The sequence below is a fragment of the Tursiops truncatus genome, chromosome 11 (genome assembly GCF_011762595.2).
Source record: "Tursiops truncatus isolate mTurTru1 chromosome 11, mTurTru1.mat.Y, whole genome shotgun sequence".
Lineage (NCBI taxonomy): Eukaryota > Metazoa > Chordata > Mammalia > Artiodactyla > Delphinidae > Tursiops > Tursiops truncatus.
Window position 1 is genome coordinate 62,173,774 of NC_047044.1, and position 21,275 is coordinate 62,195,048.

Genomic DNA, 21,275 nt, shown 5'->3' on the forward strand with positions numbered 1-21,275 from the left:
TAACCATCTCAAAACCGTACTGATATCTCCCTGCCCACAAAAGGTTCTTTGCCAATGTATTCAATCATAGTGAATGCCACAAACTTCCATCCAGTTCCAAAGTCACAAATTCATGAGTCATTTTCTATGCCTTCCTCTTACCCTCTATATCTAACCCATTCACGTCTTTTTCCCAAATGTTTCTCAAATCTACCACTTTGCTCCAACTGTATCATCACCAGGTAAAATCTATCTCGTCTCATCTGTTCTCCATAATGCACAAATTTCAAACCCAGGAGTCTGGCTCTTAACCTCTTTCTCTGTCCTCAGCTTGGAAGATGGAACAAGGTCCCCCCCATACTGTATCTGCAGGACACTATAATTCTTCCAATGCATCATAAAGATGTACAGTTTGCTCCTTCATCTGGAACACTCTCCTCTGGGCTCACCTAATTAACTCCTACTCCTTCAGATATCTGTCCTCGGTTTCTCAGGAAAGCATTCATCCCTGTATCACACCCCACTCCAACTGCATGGACTCTGCCTGGTTCTGGCTTTCACATTTACTGCTGGTCTAATTTTGCAATTACTTATGATTATTTCATGCTAAGCACCATAAGGGTAGGAATCCAATCTATTTTTTGCTGTCTAGCACAATGCCTGGAACACAGCATGCAATATATACTGGCTAAACAAATACCCCACCCATCACGATTAGGTCCAATGCTAAGTCAATACCCTCAGTTTTGACATGTCGAGGTCATAGTTATTTGTATAGGCAGAATTTGGAATGCAAAAGAGCAAAATTAGAACTTAGATGCATCATTCAAAATAAATATAAAACATACGTTAAAGATAAATAACAGCCTACATAAGGTTATAGGGAGGCTGGAGTTCTACTATGGTTCATTAAGTTTGATACAGCAGGTATGCAGAGGAAACAGGAGAGACGTACAGCAGCTTCAAAGATTTGCAAAACAGCTACCAAAAATGAATTTAAAAGATAACATTTAGGAAGCTTGTTCCTTCCCACAACACCAGAAGAAAATGGAGCATTATGAAGAAAGCGAAAACATCTCAATTCCTTTAAACCCTCATACAAACTAAAGACATCCTTGATAGTTTTCATTCCAGAGATTTTTTAAGGAAATTCAGTCCTCCAGTAGTGTTAAACTTTTTATAAAAACTTCCAGGCATAAAACTGAAATTTAAACTTGGAGACATACTTCGGTTAATATTTTCTAACAAGGCATAAATACATAAAGTATCTCAGTGATAAGACTCTTGATAAATCCATTCATTTTTAATACAACTCAAAAGCCTACATAACTAAGTTTATCAATTGGTCATTAGTCCACCTAATACACAATTACAGTGTGTTCCTGATATGGTAAAGAAGAAATTTAAGTTATGCACCTCCTCTCTTGGCCAAATAAACTCACTAACACACTGATAGAAAGCCCTAAGGCTTTGTTAGCATGTTTCCCCTGTAAACCTGTTATTACTGGGATGATTTTGCTCACTGATATCAGCTATCTTCATTAAGATAAATGTTCATTAGCAAAATAAAGGTTTTAGCTGTTGAAAGAGCAATGCTACTAAGTCATCATCAAAGTGAATGTTCACATTAAATGTTACCTTTATATGTATTATTTATAAACACACTCATAACACATAACTTGTGGAATAAATATTTCTGAATATATGAGAATTAGAAAATCTAATTTGAAATTAGCCTATATTTTAAAAGACCTAGATTTCTACTATTCAAGAATAAACTGTGGCATAACAGCTATGTAACACTTCAGGGTTTTTTAGCAATGCTATATTCAATAAAAGTTGAGCTGTCACATTAATTTGCAGATACCAGCTGTTAAAAAAAGCCAGAGATTGCTCAGCTTTTCCATTTTTGCCGTTATCATAGTTTAAAAAAAGATTAAAAGACTCACTTAAATTTCCCAGTAAACCTTCCCTTAAAAAGCTCCCCCAAACCCTTTAGCTCTAGGGTTTGCAATCAAAGATGTGGTTGAAAAGGTAAAGGTAACCAAGGGGCTTTCTCTTGGAAACAGAAGTTTAAAGACCCAGAATTTACACACTCAAATCAGGCCATAATCTGACCCACGAAGGCAAACCCTTAAGCTGCACATTGCCCTGTGATTTTTCTCCCCTTCAATAACTGCTTCTGACACTAAAAGAATTTAAGAAAACCCCAGAATCACAGAGCTGAATCTTCTAGCTCTCTACCCTCACTGTGCAGATGAAATATCACACAGTCCATACCCCGCTCCCAAAAACAAAATAATAGCTGAAACCAGAACAGAACTAGAGAGTGGGCAACATAAAAGCTAATCAGAAAGTAAATACAAGTAGCCATTTAGAGATAAGCCACCTGGAGAAAAGGAAACCAGTCCTGCTTTTTAATAATTTTATTTTTTCTAATTTTGTGTTAATTTCCCATAGCACCTTGGCAATGTTGAAAACAAAAATACAAATACAACGATGTACTCATTATAACATAATATGCATGAGCATGTGTCACACCATTTGCTGGGGGGGGGGGGGGAGTGGTTTTGACAACAAGAACAAACCTAAGCAATGGACAAGAGAAGCCAGATAACTGGTTCTGACTCCCAACCCCAAACATTTAAGAGATATCACTCACACCTGAATCAGGCAAAAAACAAAACCCAATAATGATGTGGATTGTTTCTTACACTAATCAGTGTTTTGTGCTTCAAAACTGAAAATAAAACCATTTCATTGTATACACAGCCTGTTGATATCTCACTTGTACTTTCAGGAACCGTCTACTCAACAATTCACAGCTTTTAAGAATAAAATTGAAACTATTTAATAATTAGGTGGAATTTAAAAAAGAATACACTCTCAACTTGAAAACAAATTCTCTTTCAACTTCTTAAAATGTCCTCAATTAACGAGGACTGAAATGTCTATGTATCTTCTTGAAATCTCAGACTAAATTAGCATACACCAAAAAGCCCAAAGTTAAATTAATGGCCACCAAATTGTAAGGAAATATAAAAACTTAGGAAAGAACACCGTACACTGTAGTTAAGAATTTACAAAAACTCCTCTTTCGCATTTTACCCTTCCTGTAAAAACAAAACAGTACTTTTAAAATATGGTTAATATACATGGCCAACATAAATAACAGACTTAACCCCAGTGCTGCTCAACTGTATCAAAGTAAAACCAATGGACATTTAAGCCAAAAGACTAAATATTTAAGGCCATAACTAATAAAACTATAACGTGTTCAGTAACTTTTAAATATTAGTCTCTGCTCCAGCAGATGCTAATACTCCCTCATTACGCCTTCTCCAAAGCCAACCTGGTATTTAAAAAGAAAAAGGAATGTACAACAATATTCAAGATACCTTAATTTTAGAAACCAAAAATAAATAAATCTGCATGTCATCTGATCACATGCAAATAGAGCACATAAGATGATAAGAACAATAAAACCATATCACTGAAAGATCTTATCTTCTTCCAAAATCCAGTTGAAAAAAATTTAGATGGATCATTCCTTTGAATGCCAGTGTCTATATTTGCAAAAATGAAATTACTCAGATTAAAGACAGGCCTAGATACCATGAAAACCTTAATTATCTGGATAGAAAATGGAGGCAGGTTTTGCCATATCTCTATCTATATACCTTCTCTGTGAAGTGCAAGGTGATGAACTTGTGTGACTCTTGTTCTCATGCATTTAAGAAGTATGGCAGAAGATCACTGAACCATACACTCAAGATCATTTGTATCTACTTTTACCCTCCAACAACCCAAGGACACGTTAAGTCATAAGGATGAAGAGAAAAACTTGACATTTAAATTCCTCGTTCTAAAGAACCAAATAAATAGTTAAACTACAATGAATGCCCGACCCTCATCAGTTACAGAGTAATGCTGGACAAAAAAGCCATCAGTTTCACACAACTCACAGGCATCATTTAGATACAAACCTTAAATCTGATATAATAAAATAAATGCTAAATACATATTGTGAATATATATATTATATATATATATATACACACACACACACACACATACACCCACACATTATTCTTCCCTATACATCCCATCAAAATGGGAACTATTAGCTGTAATGAGGCAAATTAACTGAAAAACTTTATATTATGAAATTTAAAAATGGTCATGTCTTTAAATTTCTACTTTCAATAACACCTTCTGGGAAAAAGCAAGAACACACTTGCTTTCTTGAAAAAGAACTCTTTTCTTGTGTATCAATTAGAACATTTAGTTTTTAGAAGTTGGGTAGACTAACAGCAAGTCATACAAGGATACAAGTAATATAGGCCTATTTCTGTGACACATTGTAAAAAAAAAAAAAAAGTATTGTTTCATCTAAGTGCAATAATTAAGTTTATAATCCTTACCAAGCGATTTTTGTAAAATGTTTATTCTCTTAAATCCAATACATTCACAGAGTGTTAACACTTTAAACGTTTATCATTTCCACCAGCTGCAGCATTATCTAAGTAAACCAAAATAAGCACTTTTATCATAGATGTAGTCAGTGATTATTAATACTTTTTTTTTTTAAAGGACCTAAACTTCCCCCAAATTTCAGCACAGGTAGTTTTATGGTATGTTTCATTTAGTAGAAAATAGTGTGTAGAAATGAATAGTTTCAAACTGCTTAAATATATCATGTTATCAATCCACCAAATCAAAAGCAATTGCCAAGCTGAATAATAAGTTACAAAGAAATGATAATTCTGGCTTGTACAGAAATGTGCGGTGTTTTCAAAGCTCTGAACAGTTACCTACTAATACAAATCTCCAAAGCTTAACTTAGAGTTGGAAGATGAGTTTCACAGTAATGTAATTTTAACCCTCATTTACATTCATTTTAATATATTACTAAGATGTTTACTCTATGTCACAATGGTGCTTTCCAGTGTTCACAATTTACAGTTTCAATTTGTACATATGTAATTCACTAACATAAGGGACAGTTATTACTATCACAAACTATCCCTAAAAAGAAAACAAAACCCCACCTTACATAGAACTCTGAAAATGGTATGACTTAAAACAGATTAATGCAACATGGTTTTTAATTTTTTAGCCATTTTCTAAACACCAGCATGTAAACTTGCCTATTTAATGTGAGAGCTACAACTTTATTCACTGAGAAATTATATGTTAATTTTAACTATCTTTCTAACCTCAACTCAAAAATTTTGTGACTTGCTGGTTCTGTTTCTGTGAATTCCAAACTGCTTTTTTTTTTTTTTTTTGAGAAAGGGAAAGAAGGAAGGTGATAAATACATTGTAAACAGAAAAGGTTGTCCCCAAATTAAACCTTTAAAAAGAAATTTCTTTTTACATCTATACTATTTAACACTTTAAGAGTCAGCTACAATGTTTCATCTTTAACACTAACACAAATAAATTACTGTAGGGTCGGTCTGCCCTATCATTCTGGGATCTAAAGTTCTAAATACATGACCAGAAGAGTAAAATACTTTAATGTTCAAGTCAGAAATTTAGAACAGTTATATGATTTGACTAGACTGAGCGAGGCAGCTAGAAACATACAATTCTGTAGGTGATTGGTTATTTTGCTTTTGGGGGTGGATAATCAAAGAACAGAGTAATGAAGAAAGTAACAAAAAAAAAAGGAAATCGTTTCCTATTTTGGGGGGGGAAGAAAAATCACAGGGCAGCTTAAACCTCTGAGCTCCATTTGACCCACCCCCTCAGATATAACACAAAATTTTAATTTTTCAAATAACCCCCATTCTTTCCTTGAGTATCAAACTGATTGGTAGTCACATCCCCAAGTACAATCAGAGTTTAACAGCTTGTTGAATGAAATATTAGTAAGGTCAAAAAGACAGACTAAATTTCAAACTGGAAAAAAAAAAATCTACTCAAGTATTACATTCAGTTTTCAAATCATTTACTAACATGACAACAGATTTGGCTTCAATCATACTTGCACACACTCACACCACAACAGTCACCCCCAGCCACTGATCTGTTTTGCAACACAAGGCCATATAGGCAGAAATGGCATTCTCCAAGCCAAACTTTAAATAGATTAAAAAAAGTAATTTCTAATTTTACAGAAATGTTTCTTCAAAAAATATTTTCTCTCACTCCCTCATCTCCTATACTGAAGGATGTATAATGTGTTTTTCTCCCAAGCTAAATCTGAACCCTCAAAATTGATTCCAGGCAGAAGATCTCTGCAAATTAAAATCAAAAACAAAAATAGAAAAATTATATTTTTATATATGTATACATATATATATATATTTATACTGATTGGAATCCTCCAGCATTTTAAAATCGCTTTAGAGATGAATTTTGGGATTCTATAGCTCACAACTCCAAAATCCATAATGATTTAAGGATGTACTTTCTCTTGTTTCCTTCCTGGCCACGCCCTCCCCTCCAAAACAGTTCAATATAGCCAGGCTCAAGTTTAATGGGAAGAGAGAGAAGTTTCTGAACAGTTTTTTTGTTTTTGTTTACTTTGGTGATCTGGGTGGCACGTATTGCTCTTTGCCATTACGTCGAGTCACTCCCTGAGGTATAGCCCTATGGCCAAACTGGCGTCTCTGTTCCCTGATTTTTCCAGCTGCTCCCCTGGGAATGGCATTGCCTCGGAAGCCAGAGTAATCCTTACTAGCCCTTGCTTCTGGCTTCTCATGTTGTTTCTCGAAGGACTTCTCAGGAGCTCCATTCTCTTCATTTTTGGTGGGAGATACTGCATTGGAGCGAAGTTCTCGCAGTGGCTGCACAAGAACTGGAGATGGCTCTTTAGGGGGCTTCTGGCACACTTCAGCATAACTTAGCTTCCGAGGTTCCTTTGAAGTAAAGATAAGAAACAAAAACATTTATGGTACATATTCTCTAAATAATAAAGTACAGAAAGAATAGTGTTAACCACAAGAAATCAGTAAGTTATCTTGTAGGAAAGGGCACTAGGCAGTCTCTTATACACTGCTATTAAAGTGTACAGGTACAATCTTTAAAAATAAAATTTGTTGAATATAATTAAAAAGTCTTAGCAATTTATGTATGATACAATAATTTCACTTGAGATATTTATTTGAAGGATATACAAGTCAGCAATGTTTATAATGATGCAAAAAAACCTGGAAACCTAAATGGCTAACAAGTAAGAACAGATTAAATTAATAATGGTACATCCACATGACGAAATAAAATGGTTCCATTCTCTCTTCCCTGACTACAAAGAACCCTAAGAGAGATACAAGAATCTCAGCAGAGCAGTTGGAAACCAATAATATAAACTCTTAATGACCTCATCTGAAAAGGAGGAGAATAGGGATGCTGTGAGAATGGGCTAAAGCATAAAAAAAGTCTTTAGTACTGGTCCTAGCATATAGTAGGCATTTCATAAGTGGTAGGTGCTATTCTATTATTATCATCGTTATTATTAAAAGACAAGATAAAATGTTCTTAACCTGGAAAAAAAAAGAGCTGTACCAAAAATGCACTAGTTATATCAATGAATGAAAGACTTACAGGTAAATTCTGTGGCTTTTTCCCCCCTGCTTTTCTATATCTTTCAAATTATAAAAATGATTCTGGAAATTGAATAAAAATGGCAGTGGCTCCTCATGGGTTTCATAGATTTGTTAAGCATTATACAAAAAAGAATTTCAAGAGCCTCAAAGCCTCTATACCCTAGCCCAAAAAAAGGTACAGTCATCATAATGAGAAGGAAGCTTCACTTAACCACAATCTGATTGGAAATAAAGCAATCAAAAGAAACAGAATAAACAGTAATTTCTTCATTCCCTCAACAAGGCTAAAATTTCCAATTTCTTCAGAGTGACTTTAAATTCCTTTTTCAATGCGGGCAACCAGCCCCAATTGGGCTATTTCCAAATGACTCTGCTCTAGCAGAGTTATGTGAAAAATAAAATTTCTCATTATTTAACCTATTGTTTTATTCTCGCTAAACTAAATTCATCAAGTTACCTGTAGGGCCACAGCTACAGCTGCACTTATGTTACTATTACATGGTGAAGCAGTATTTGTTCTCGATGGCTTTGCAGTACTCGGGGAAGAAACTGGTATAGTTGTCTGGTTGGGAACATCTTTTTGAACAGTTGAATCCTCTATTAGATCCTTTTCTTGCTGAGTTGTGCTATGGAAAAAAGAACTTGACATTAGGCTTAGTATAGAGCACAAAGAAACACCTGAGAAATGATCAGAAGAAAAAGTAATCTTAATGTGAAAGATCATCTACTTTGAAATTGTACCTTAATGCAGAAAGCTCAGCTGTACATGGAGGACTGGTGCTCATACTGAGTTGCTGGGCAGAGGTGCAGTCTGTCTGTTCATCCTCTGCAGTCACTGGGCAACTAACTCTCAACTCTTCCTTATCCTTAAAGTGGAAACATATTTCAAAATTGAACTTGTATAGATACTTCTCCAAAGAAGATAAACAAATGGCCAATAAGCACATGCATGAAAAGCTCAACATAACTGTCCATTAGGGAAATGCAAATCAAACCCACAATGAGAAACCGTTTCACACTCACTAGGATAGCTATAATCAGTAAGACAGACAATAATGAATGTTAGTGATGGTATGTAGATATTGGGACTCTCATACATTGAGGGTGGAAATGTAAAATGATGCAGCCACTTTGCAAAAACAGTCTGGCATGGGGATTCCCTGGTGGCGCAGTGGTTGAGAGTCCGCCTGCTGATGCAGGGGAAACGGGTTCGTGGCCCGGTCCGGGATGATCCCACATGCCGTGGAGCAGCTGGGCCCGTGCGCCATGGCCGCTGAGCCTGCGCTCCGCAACAGGAGAGGCCACAACAGTGAGAGGCCCGCGTACCACAAAAAAAAAAAAAAAGTCTGGCAGCTCCTCAAAAAGTTAAATATAGAGTTACCATATGACCCAGCAATTCTGCTTAGTTATAAACCCAAGAGGAAACACGTCTATACAAAAACTTATACACAAATGTTCACAATAACATTATTCATAATAGCCAAAAAGTGAGAACAAGCTAAATATTCAGCTGGTGAGTGGATAAACAAAATGTGGTGTAACTATCAAGTGGAATATTATTGCACAATGAAAGGAATGAAGTACTGATACACACTGTGACAAAGAATGACCCTTGAGGACATTATGCTAAGTGAAATAAGACAGTCACAAAAAGACAAATACTGTTTGATTCCACTTATATGAGATACCTAGAGCAGTCAATTTCAGAGACAAAGCAGAATGGTGGTTGCCAGGGCCTGAGAGAAGTGGGGGAATGTGAGCTGCTATTTAATCGGTAAACCATTTTAGTTTTGCAAGATAAAAACAGTTCTGGAGACTGGTTGCACAACAATGTGAATGCATTTAACACTACTTAACTGTACATGCTTAACATGGTTAAGATGATAAATTTTATGTTATGTGCATTTTACCACAAGTAAAAAACGAATATCAAGAAAGAGCCCTAGGGCTTCCCTGGCGGCACAGTGGTTGAGAGTCCGCCTGCCGATGCAGGGGACACGGGTTTGTGCCCCGGTCCGGGAGGATCCCACATGCTGAGGAGCAGCTGGGCCCGTGAGCCATGGCCGCTGAGCCTGCACGTCCGCAGCCTGTGCTCCGCAACGGGAGAGGCCACAACGGTGAGAGGCCCGTGTATGGGGGGGGGGGGGGGGGGAAGGTCTTAGAAGTGGTGAAACAATTACAAAATTGCATAATTTTTTTAACAAGGGAAGACAGTGAAATACCTTCAAAATTCTGAGGGAAAATGATTTCTAATAGAGAATTCTACAGAGATAAGCTACTGATCAAGTGTGAGAACAGAAGAACATTTCAGAATGCAAGATCTCAAGAAATTTATACTAAAAACCTTATACAGGAAGCCTGGGAAGATGTGACCCACCATAATTTGGGAAAGTCATACAAGAGTAAGAAAAAGAAGGGATCCACCAAAGAAGAGTAAAGAAAATTCCCAGGATGACAGTGAAGTCCCAGGAACACAGCTGTGCAGAGTATAAGAAAGGAGACATAATAATAATATACCATAAGCCTCAGTTATGGAAAAAAATGATGCAATATTGAGATGTGACATACAAATGATGGCATAGCCTAGTCTAACTGGCAGTGTCTTTTACTTTCTTAGTGATACCAAAATAATGGGGCATCTTGTAATTGATGGCAGCATAGATATGATGAAGTACAATATATTGAGAGGATGAGAAAAGTATATTGGTTTAAGAGAGCTAATCCCTCAGCTTCTAGAATGTAAAGTTAATAGACAACGTCTAAAACTGAAAAATCTAAGAAGGAGCAGTATAAACATGTTAATTAGATATACAGGGATAAATGTCAGGAGAAAAAGCTAGAGTTGAAAGTGGTAGCAGGGGACTACTATTTTTCATTATAAGCCTAGATATACTATGTACATGTACCCTTGAAAATGAAGCTGAATTAGAAACAAAAGGTAGAAAATGAGAAAAATTTGTGGGGCATGAGGATTTAGCATATAAAGAGGTCTACACTTAAAAAAACATTGTAGGATGGGTCATCCCAACCTTTTGACATCAACTCTCCATTTATTTGGAAGACTGAGTTTACCAGAGTAGCTTAGAATTCATTCGCGTTATCACTTAATTATCGATATATGCACTTAAGTGGAAATGACACTTTCCATTCACCTTTCATAAATTAGTTCTACCAAGCTGGGTTGACTGATACAAAGACAGGCAAAGGTGAAGAAACATTTTATTGACCTTGTGTAGCTTTATCACAAATCTTTTCATAATACTCAGAGTATGCTAAAAACTCATGAATAAACACTATGATAGAAATAAACATTGAGTGCAAATAAACTGTTAAATAACCCTGAAAACAAAGGCAAAAGATTGGTCCCATAAGATAAAGATTGGATGCTTCAGTGTTTACCTTTTCTTTGCAGACACCTTTAACAACATCAGACAACCTACTCTCCAAAACAAGTTCACCTGGCGTTCTTGATGAACTTCCAGGTAAAGGAGGAAAGTTTGAGGCTAATAAGTCAAACTTTGGTGTTGGAGCCTTTGCTTCAGCTGTTGAAGGATGGGGTCTCTAAAAGACACAAATCAAAAAACAGGTTACATGCTCATCTCATTCTCTAATCCTGTACCACAGAAGCTGAAAGCTCTAAGAAACAAACCAAACTCCACCTAATGAAGAGAACTGTTCCTCTATAAATTCCTGGATTCTCATTTTAGTTCTCATTAGTATTGATCAATCTGACCTATCTTTAGTCAGCTCCTTCTATTGGTTCTTTTGCAAACTCTGCCACACTCTTTAAACCTTCTAATCAATCTCCACTATTCTTTGCTTTCTAAATTTGCTATACCCTCTTCCATAACAAAAATAAACACAAAAACCCCTACACTATCTAAATTTGCCATCATCTTTTCTCCTTTTATAGTCTCAAGGGAAAACAATATCCTTCCTTGAAAATCTTTTCATCTTTCTCCTCCACCTACCACTCTCTATACCCTCTGACAAGCCTCTCACTTGTATCTTCTTCTCTACTCCCTCACCGCACCACTAAAATTGCTTTGACAAGTCACCAATGCCTTCTTCCACAATGCAAAATCTGACAGACTTTTTTTTCCTGACCTCACTCTAGCATTTGGCATGGTAAACATTCTTTCCGGTGGGAGCTCATTCTTCCGTTAGCTTCTGATACCTCTTTTCCTTCATTCTCAGATCTGACAAGCATGTGCTCTTCTCCCCCTGACCACCTCTTTGGATGGTTTTGGTTTCTATATGATTGCCACTCTTTCTCCCTTTCCATACTCTCCCTGTGTGATATCCATTATCCACAGCTTCAACTACTACCTACATGCAAACAACTCTTAAAACAATCTTTTTCACTTTTTGGTGAATTTTTGGCTGCACAACTCTGAAAATTTACCAAAACTCACTAGGTTGTACGCTTTAAATATTTTCAGACCAGATCTTTGCCTGAAACCCAGATATCAATTTGCCTATTAGCTATCTCCACTTGGATTTCTCTTGGATACTTCAAACAACAAAATGAATAATCACATTTTTCAGCCCCACAGCTACTATGTTCCTCAAGTTCCATTCTCAGTCCTTTTTAAAATCACTTACTCTACTGAGAGTCCCCTGCATGATCTCATCTACTCTTGTAACTTTAATTACTACATGTAAGCTTACAAATTCTAAATTGTACCTCTAGCTAAATCTCCTCACTGCACAAGGGTACCCCCACCCTGCCCTTTGTACTAAGAAGCATGCCGGTCTCCTGTTTCTTCAGTCCTAATCTTCAGTCCTCAATCCAGGTATTTTCAACATATTAAACAGACCTCTAACCTAATCTCTCCTCTCCTCAATTGTTCAGGGCCACTTGAGGATTCACATAGACTGCTACAATGGTATCCTAAAAAAGGTGTTGCCTAAAGTCTCAAGGCTGCCATGGTATAGAAAGCTATAAATGAAAACCCAACACTTTTAAAAGGTTCACAGTTTGCCCCAAGGACTATTCTTTTTGTTATAATGCAATATTTTTCTTCTTTGAAAATCTGTACCTTTTCACTGCTTAAACATGTGATATCCGTATACTTATATGTATATGTACACTATATAGTATACTATTAAATATGTATATAATTCACTACTTATACATGTAAAGTGAGTATTATATTTCACATTTATGATATAAATGTAAATTCCAGGCAGGGTTTTCTTCAGACCTCCATGTCTTCCTGTACTATTTTTATTCCTCAACTCCTTTTGACCACAGTTAAGAAATGGGAAACATTCACCATGAACAAACCACACACACAAAAAAAATATGAATAATTTGAAGCTAGGTAAGTGAGGATTCAAATAAGAACCTGCCTAGAACTATAAAAATTTTTTTAAAAATCTCGAAGTGGTTTTACAGGATTGGCAAACATAAGAATCAGCACTAGGTAGAAAACTGCCCCCAAGTAACAATTAATAAATAGTATAACAGTTTCCAACACCATCCAACAGAGCTTTAAAAGTGAATCACATATGCTACCAGACTGGCAAAAAATCATATACCTTGTAAGGCTTATGGATAAACAGAAACTTTTTTTCAAAGAGTGAAAATCAGCACAACCCCTATAGAAAGCCATTAGGCAGCAACTTACTGAACTGTGACTCAGAAATCCCACTTCTAGGGATTCTCCTTCAGATACTACTGCACACATAGGAAGTGATGGTTGTATGAGGTTATCATTGCACTGTCTGTGGCAGCATTGTACAATCAAAAGATTGAACCTCTTTAAATTTCCATTAATAAAGCAATAATTAAACTTTCCATGGAATATTTTCATATATTTTATTTTAAACCATGTGAACAGATTAGGTATTCAAGTAATTTTTTTTAAAAGTGAGCAACACAGGTCAAAGCTCTAACTATATGTGTGCTTTAAGGGTGAGGGGTAGTGATGATGGCGGATATTTCAGGGTAAGAACAGGCTCTAATTATTATCAATATTATAATCAATGAAACAAAAACCCGGAAAGATACACCAGAAGTCAACGCCATAGTAAATCACAGAAGAAAAAAAAAAATTGAACGTATGTAATTAAAGGTTAAAAAAAACAAAAAACTTACTGGGATCCTTTCATCTTCCCGACGTCTTCGACCTCTGAAGAGAGTTCTCCTTTAAACAATGACAAAAGGGAGTGGGGGTGGGGAAGCAGGTGGGAGGGACAACTCATAAGTTTCTTCAAATGTATACATTCTATCAAAGATGGGTGAACTTCTATTTTAAGTATCTATACTTCCTAAATCTCCTTTATTATTAAAGGATATATTTTCTTCTGAAGAGATCCTGAGCTAATCTACCAAAAACTTCACCTACTACCACCACCACCACTAAGTAAGCTGGGCCCATTTTTATTAGCAGTGCTCCCTCCAAATCAGAAGCATATTAGGGTTCATTTTTTTTGTTTTGTTTAGGAAGGGTAGATAACATATAACCCCATTCCCACAGTTTAGATGTTGCTAGAAATTAAAACTATGATGCAGATGGAATCTTATCTTTCTAAGCTAATCTTTCCTTAGTGAACTGTAAAGAACTTCAGAATAACTTTTATAAACCTCTGACTCAGAGCTATATGGACATTCTGAATTTCTTAATTATGAAAAACTAGTAACACATATTACATGAATAAAGTATTTATTTAGCATAACTATATACCAAAAATTAAATTTAAAAATCACTAGATCGTGGTCTTCAAACATTCATATTATGATTAAAGAATTTTCATATACCTTATTTCCATATTTATTACCATATTTCCTTACCTGCCCCTACCATAGTCCCCATTCTGTTCCATCTGCAAAGTGGGAGTCTCTTTTGGAAGGTAGCTTTGCTCCTGGTGCCCTGTTACTGTAGGGTTATGTCGTTCAGTTGGAAAGTTCCTTGAACCAGATCTGTTCAATGGTCCATCCCCCAATGACACAGAGCCCTCTGTTGAGTGTTCTGAACCACTTGACCTAAAATGAGGCTTCACACTATAAGAAATATAAGACCATATATGTGAAAGGATAAATTAAAATGGAAAATATTTTCTCTTAATGGTAGAGACTCTTAACAGGCCAAGTTAAAAATTGCCTTCTGCTGTATTCTGATTTTCCATAAACTGGGTTGGACACAGAAGCATTGTGTTGTAAAAATGTAAACCCTTTAATGTCTCAGACATATTATTTTTAAAAGGCAAAGAATTTTTACATTAAAAAAAAGCTGTTTGGAGAGATTTGGGAGGTGATCCAAAGTTCTTCAAGATAAGGCTACTTCTACCCCCAAATTTAGGATATAACTAGGATTTTAGCTAATTTCTTTAACACGAACTGCAGTTCTGACACATCTAAATCAGCCAGGCTGGAAGCTTATTGAGTCTATGCCACACATTCTCAATGGGGCAACAATACCCACAAAGGGAGTAAGAACTGGCATACATTACACAAATAGATATACAATAATCTCTAGTATTAAATTTTCATATGGGGGAATTGGGGGAAAAGTCTAAAAAAACTCTTTAGGGGACTGATAATTTTTTTTTAAAGTAAGGAACAGTGGAATATATTAAAATCCCAGCTTCCTACTAAGAATCCCTCTCCAAATGAAATCAGTTGTTCAAAGATCCAACAAAGATGTGAGACCAAAAAACTAGAAAAATATAACGCAACTAATAGCCTGGCATGACTTCATGAATTAAGGTATGGAATCTGGTAAAAAACAAAAAAACAAACCAAACCAAAGACAAAGCAAAACAAAACAAAAACAAAAACCACCTACATCTAACAAAAGTAGCTTTTATCTTGGATGATGGGTATAAGTACCCAACTCTCTTAACAATTTGTAAGCAGATGAAGCTAAGGCAGGGTAAAGGAGAGAGGATGCAGTTTAATCAATAGTGAAAACATCTAAAGTAAGCCCAAGAAACTGAGGACCCTGGCTCTACAGGAGATTAAAAAAGGAAGTATTAGATTTCTATTTAGCCCCTTGCTTGAACTTTATATACTCCATTTTTTTACAGTCTATTTTCATAGTTACAAATTTATAATATTAATAACACACTGTAAATTCCTGGTTCTTTGCATAGGGATTTTAAACCTCATAATTATGAACAATTAAACATTAATTCCAATAGCATCTCCAGCTATCCTACTAACCCTTTGGAGAGTATAACAAATTAGATTACTACTACTAAAACTTAAACATAAAAATTAGGCTATAATGTTGGGCTAAGTCTCATATACAATACTTTTCCAGATAATTACTTATGCGTTACAAAATAGTTTCTGAATAGCAATGAAATTTACAGTATGTCAACTAACACAAACTAATTTACATTATCCATCATATCTGAAAACGACCTCATGAGGTAGATATTGCTGTTTATGTATCTGTTCAGAAACTATCACTCACTGAAATTCTCTCATTGCATTTCAATACACCCAGTAAACAAGTTATTAGGTTTAACAGCCCTCAGATCTCATAATCTTACCCTTCACAGAGAGGGACTTAACAATCGCAGTCTTGGCAAAAGAAAAAAGGATGATGAAAGAAAGAAGTGATAAAAGATGTAAAGGAAGAAGGAAAATGACAGAAAGATAAAGTATGAAAGGTAGAAAATTGCCCAGACTTCTGAAAGTTAGTCCTATTCTCTCTCAGTAGGTCTAGTGATCATCACTGGGCTGTTACAAGGTTAATGTAATAAACTGCTCTTGACTGATAACTTAAATAAATAAAAATAAAGGCCTGGCAGTGGTCACTTCTTAGAAGTAAGAAGGAAGCAAGGATTTGGGTTGGTGGTCAAAAGGTTCTAGTTCATCTGCAATATCTGCATTTTTATAAGGAAGTATTCGTGTATTATTTCTGTGACTAAAAATTAACAACCTGTATTGGTCAAACAAACGCAAAAAAATGTACACAAGTAGTTTTGAATAACAAGCAAAATTATACTAAACCTATCCTGTATCTTCAAAACCAGATATATATCCTTATAAGCAAGAATGACTTGGGACTTCCCTGGTGGCGCAGTGGTTAAGACCCTGCGCTCCCAATGCAGGGGGCTTAGTATCGATCCCTCCTCAGGGTACTGGATCCCACATGCATGCCGCAACTAAGGCGCCCACCTCCTGCAACCAAGGAGCCCACCTCCCAAAACTAAGACTGGGTCCATCCATCCATCCATCCATTCAACCAACCAACCAACCAAGTAAGTAAATAAATAAATATACTTTTTTAAAAAAGCAAGAATGACTTGACTGTCATTCTTGGCTTTCTTATTGTATTTTTACCTCTTATTGTATTTTTATCTCTTTTTTTACCTCTTGAAAGCACAGCAGTGCTCTCAAGTGACAATAAAGGAATACCATAAGCCCACTTAATGTATTTTTAAGTCAAGCATTTGCAAACACCAATACTTTTTGTTGTTATTAAAAATTGTTTTTAGTCTCTTATAACCAAGACATCTACTTCACGTAGACGTAACTGTTTAAAGCAAAATTTACCTCTTCAAAGAAACGTGAAATCAACAGATACATATTTTTACAAAGCTACTATTTCTAATCATGAGAAATCTGTATCTCCTCACAAGGGAAGTTATAAACTGTCATTTGTATTAACTCAATTATTATTATTATTATTTTGGGGGGTTCGCGGGCCTCTCACTGTTGTGGCCTCTCCCGTTGCGGAGCACAGGCTCCGGACGCGCAGGCTCAGCGGCCATGGCTCACGGGACTAGCTGCTCTGCGGCATGTGGGATCTTCCCGGACCAGGGCACAAACCCGTGTCCCCTGCATCGGCAGGCGGACTCCCAACCACTGCGCCACCAGGGAAGCCCATTAACTCAATTATTTTTAAGAAAAAAACTTTACTAGCTATAGTAGAAGAAAAGAAAATGTGCTAATCTCAGGTCTGCTGATGATGAAAAGCCATGTAACCCTAGCAAGGTATTCATCCTCTTCAACTTTCACTTTCTTCAATTCATCTGTAAAATGAATTAAAACTACATCATAACAAACGTCTTTCCAGATTTAAACATTACTGTCTCTGTGTGCACATGGAAATTAAATAATCTTTTTGGAACAACAGGATGGAGGTTAGAGGACAGTGTGTGTTTTTAAAGCTCACTGTACTTCTACTCATATGTCCTAGCAATACTTCAATTTTGCTGTTATTACTGTATCACCAAACTAAGGGTCATCTACAAGAGCACAAGTAATCTTTTGTTTATAAAGAATCCTTTATTCTTACAATATGAAGAGTTCTCATTCGAAACTTCATAAAGCAATTAAGAATGTGTATATGTAGTAAAATTTTCTGTACACTTAAAAATGATCTTCAGGGAATCCCCTGGCAGTCCAGTGGTTAGGACCTGGTGCTTTCACTGCCGTGGGCCCGGGGTTTGATCTGGGGAACTCAGTCAGGGAACTAAGATCCCACAGGCCGCAAGGCAGGGAAAAAAAAAAAAAGATATTCAAATGCTTTAACCAATTGTGTCAGTTAAAGTGAGTACATGGCTTCCCTGGTGGTGCAGTGGTTAAGAATCCTGTAGCCAATGCAGGGGACACGGGTTCGTGCCCTGGTCCGGGAAGATCCCACACGCCGCAGAGCAACTAAGCCTGTGCTCCACAACTACTGAGCCCGAGTGCCACAACTACTGAAGCCCACGCGCCTAGAGCCCGTGCTCTGCCACAAGAGAAGCCACTCAATGAGAAGCCTGTGCACCACAACGAAGAGTAGTCCCCGTTTGCCGCAACTAGAGAAAACCTGTGCACAGCAACTGAAGACCCAACACAGCCAAAAATAAAATAACTTAAATAAATTTAAAAATAAATAAATAAATTCCAGCTATCGTTTTTTATCTTACCGATTTTTTTGGAATGGTCGACCCATATTCACAGCAGCAGCAGCAGCAGCAGCAGCAGCAGCAGCAGCAGCATTTGTTTTATAAGATCCTGGTGAATTAAAGCCATTCACAAAACTACCATTGGGAAAAGGAGCCTAAAAGAAAATTTTAATGTTTAAAAGCTATTCATAGTAAAGACAAAAATCTGGTGTGAAGGTCATACGAAACTTCTAATGAACTAACCTAGCATCAATTTCTTTGATAAGCCAAAAATAATTTTAAACATTTGCAATACTCACTCCAAGTTATCACTTGAATTACAGAACAAGGAACAACTGGTTCAACACTTAATAAAGAATATTTCTCTCTGAAAAAGTTTCACAAAACTAAAATCATTTTAAATCATTCAGGATTTTTCCAGTCTATTAATTTACCCAGCAACATTTAAAGAATAAAATGATAGGAACCAATAGCTCAACTCTTAGACTTAGTCATATGCATATATTTGATATGGGGGATTAAATATCCTTATCACCATTTACAAGCCAGAAAGTAACCAATATCAACACAAAACAAAATAAAACATGAACTCTAATTCTAGCTGATTTCTTCAAATTTCAGCTTCAGTGAAAAAATTGTATTATTCTGTGAGGATCTCACTTACCAGTGGTGTTTCAAAGTAAGGTGTGGGATTTGGAGACCAAGACTGAGGCACAATACTATAAACAGAGTACTGTTGGTGAGGATTATATACAGGCTGCATAAAGACCGGTGAGGCATACTGTGCTTGTGTTTGAATGGGCGGACTATACATACTAGAATCCATTAATCGATAACCATTCTTAGCAAAAAACGTATTGATGGCTTTTATCCTTGCCTAGAAGCAAGAAGAACACAAAGGATATAATCACAAAGGATAAAGTGTATATTTTCACAAATACATTTAATTTACATTTGGAACATATTTTCCATGACATTATTTCCATGTACTATAGAGTTAGTAGAGCAAAAGAAAAGGAAATGATTGATAGCTGTACTTTTAAAAACTTTTACATGGCAAATACAATTAATACAATAAACAAAGTAAAACAGTGAATGTCAAAATATTAAAACTAACTGCAACTTATCACAAGGGGGAAAAAGAAAGGCAAATGGCTCTTATATGAAAAGATGCTAGACCTTGCTCATAAGAGAAATGCAATTAAAATGGGATTAACATTTCTCACTTATAAAATTGGAAAAAGTCTAAAAATTTGACAACATACTCTATTGATAAGGCTGTGGCAAAACAGGTACTCTGATACATTGATGATGGGCATTCAAAACAACAACCCTTAAAAAGGAAAATTCAGCAATGTCTTCCAAAATATCACATATGCATATTATCGTATTCTTATCAACCCCACTTCTAGGAAACTTTACCGCATATACACAGACCAAAAAGAGGTTTTTTAAAAAATGATGCATACGGCTACTCACTGACACTTACTATGATAGGAAGTGGGGGGACATGGGGGGTGAGGGGGCTCAGACCCACATCTCTCCCAAACACACACTCACACACACGAGACAACCCAAAAGTCCATCAATGATTGAAAACAATGTGGTATATCCAAACAATTATCAGATGTAAGAAAAAACAAAAAAAGAAAGAAACCTGAGGAACTGCTCTAAATATTATAATGGAGTGATTTCCAGAAAATACTATTTAAAAAAAAAAAAGAGGCAATGCAAGGAGAAAGGTATGTATAGTAAGGTGTTGTTTAGATAAGTTAGATGTGGATATGAAGATATACTTGCATTCATACAGACACGTGAATATGAATTTAATATACTGCTTTAGATATTTTACTTTTAAGCCATGCACAAACTGAATAAAATTTTTAAAAATCAGTTTGTAAAAGTTCAATGCAAAATGAACCTAAATGTGTATCCAACTAGAGGAATAACACAGAGAAACTCTAAATGACTTTTGGTATTGTTATTCTGAGACTTCTGTCTGTGATTTTGGATACAGCAAATCATAAATTATATTGGGGTCACTGACATCTGAGATTTTCACGTGGGAGAAAAGAGATGCAGACAGCAACTGAAGAAGTAAAAACCATGTAGCCTGAATTTAAATCGAAAGCATCTATATAAACTCATGATATATACTGTCATTAAAAAAAAGTATTTAATAGCTCTGTTCAAAGAAAAAGCTTAGAAATAACAAACAATTAGCCAGAAGCACTCCTTGTGCCTAACCAGTGGACTGCAAAACATTACTTTCCCATAAAAGTAACATGGCAACTCCAGAGCCTTGTGACACAAAATGTACAAGAGCCTGGAACATCTTGTCACACTAGAGAGCAAGGAACATTGAAAATTACCATTACAAAAGGACTCAAAGAGGCCGTACTTCATCAGTAAGGACAACGAACACACCAAATATGTTTAAATATTCAAAACCAAAAAATATCTGAATGGTCGTTTTTGAAGGTTGCCAGGGAACCGACACATTATTTTGAAAACTGGTAGTAAAAGCTAGAACCAAGCATTTATCACACATTGTATATATGAGCTGTACCTCAGGGTAATGAAGATGAAGGAAAGCTTTTCTTTATGGAAGTGTTTCAAATAATAAATGGAAAAAAGCACAGAAATAGTACCACTTTGCAACCATTAACAAATCAATATATCTAGTCAATGATCAGCAGCAGCTAGTATAAGAGAGACACACAAAGACATATACTACATGTTTTTGTTCTCTTTGCTGCTCCAAAATAAAATCTAATTCTGATTAAGCCTCTAGATCTAGCTACCAATTTGCATGAAATACAGAGGTCAGAGGATCGTGTTAAACTACACTCAAGAATATAACTTGGGACTTCCCTGGTGGCACAG

General features: G+C 36.0%; 1 protein-coding gene across 6 annotated transcripts in view; it reads right to left on the bottom strand.

Moving 5' to 3' along the window:
- Positions 1 to 2,390: 2,390 nt before the first annotated feature.
- LARP4 (La ribonucleoprotein 4) overlaps positions 2,391 to 21,275 on the bottom strand; it is a 66,718-nt gene continuing 47,833 nt past the window's right edge. For all 6 annotated transcript variants that reach the window (XM_073788684.1, XM_073788687.1, XM_073788685.1 and 3 more), the window contains 8 exons: positions 19,054 to 19,266; positions 18,411 to 18,544; positions 14,335 to 14,544; positions 13,639 to 13,687; positions 10,935 to 11,096; positions 8,277 to 8,401; positions 7,993 to 8,161; positions 2,391 to 6,848 (listed from right to left, as the gene is read on the bottom strand). In XM_073788684.1, the coding sequence (XP_073644785.1) occupies positions 6,510 to 6,848; positions 7,993 to 8,161; positions 8,277 to 8,401; positions 10,935 to 11,096; positions 13,639 to 13,687; positions 14,335 to 14,544; positions 18,411 to 18,544; positions 19,054 to 19,266 (1,401 nt within the window). In that variant the 3' untranslated portion in view covers positions 2,391 to 6,509. The remainder of the gene's footprint in view (positions 6,849 to 7,992; positions 8,162 to 8,276; positions 8,402 to 10,934; positions 11,097 to 13,638; positions 13,688 to 14,334; positions 14,545 to 18,410; positions 18,545 to 19,053; positions 19,267 to 21,275) is intronic.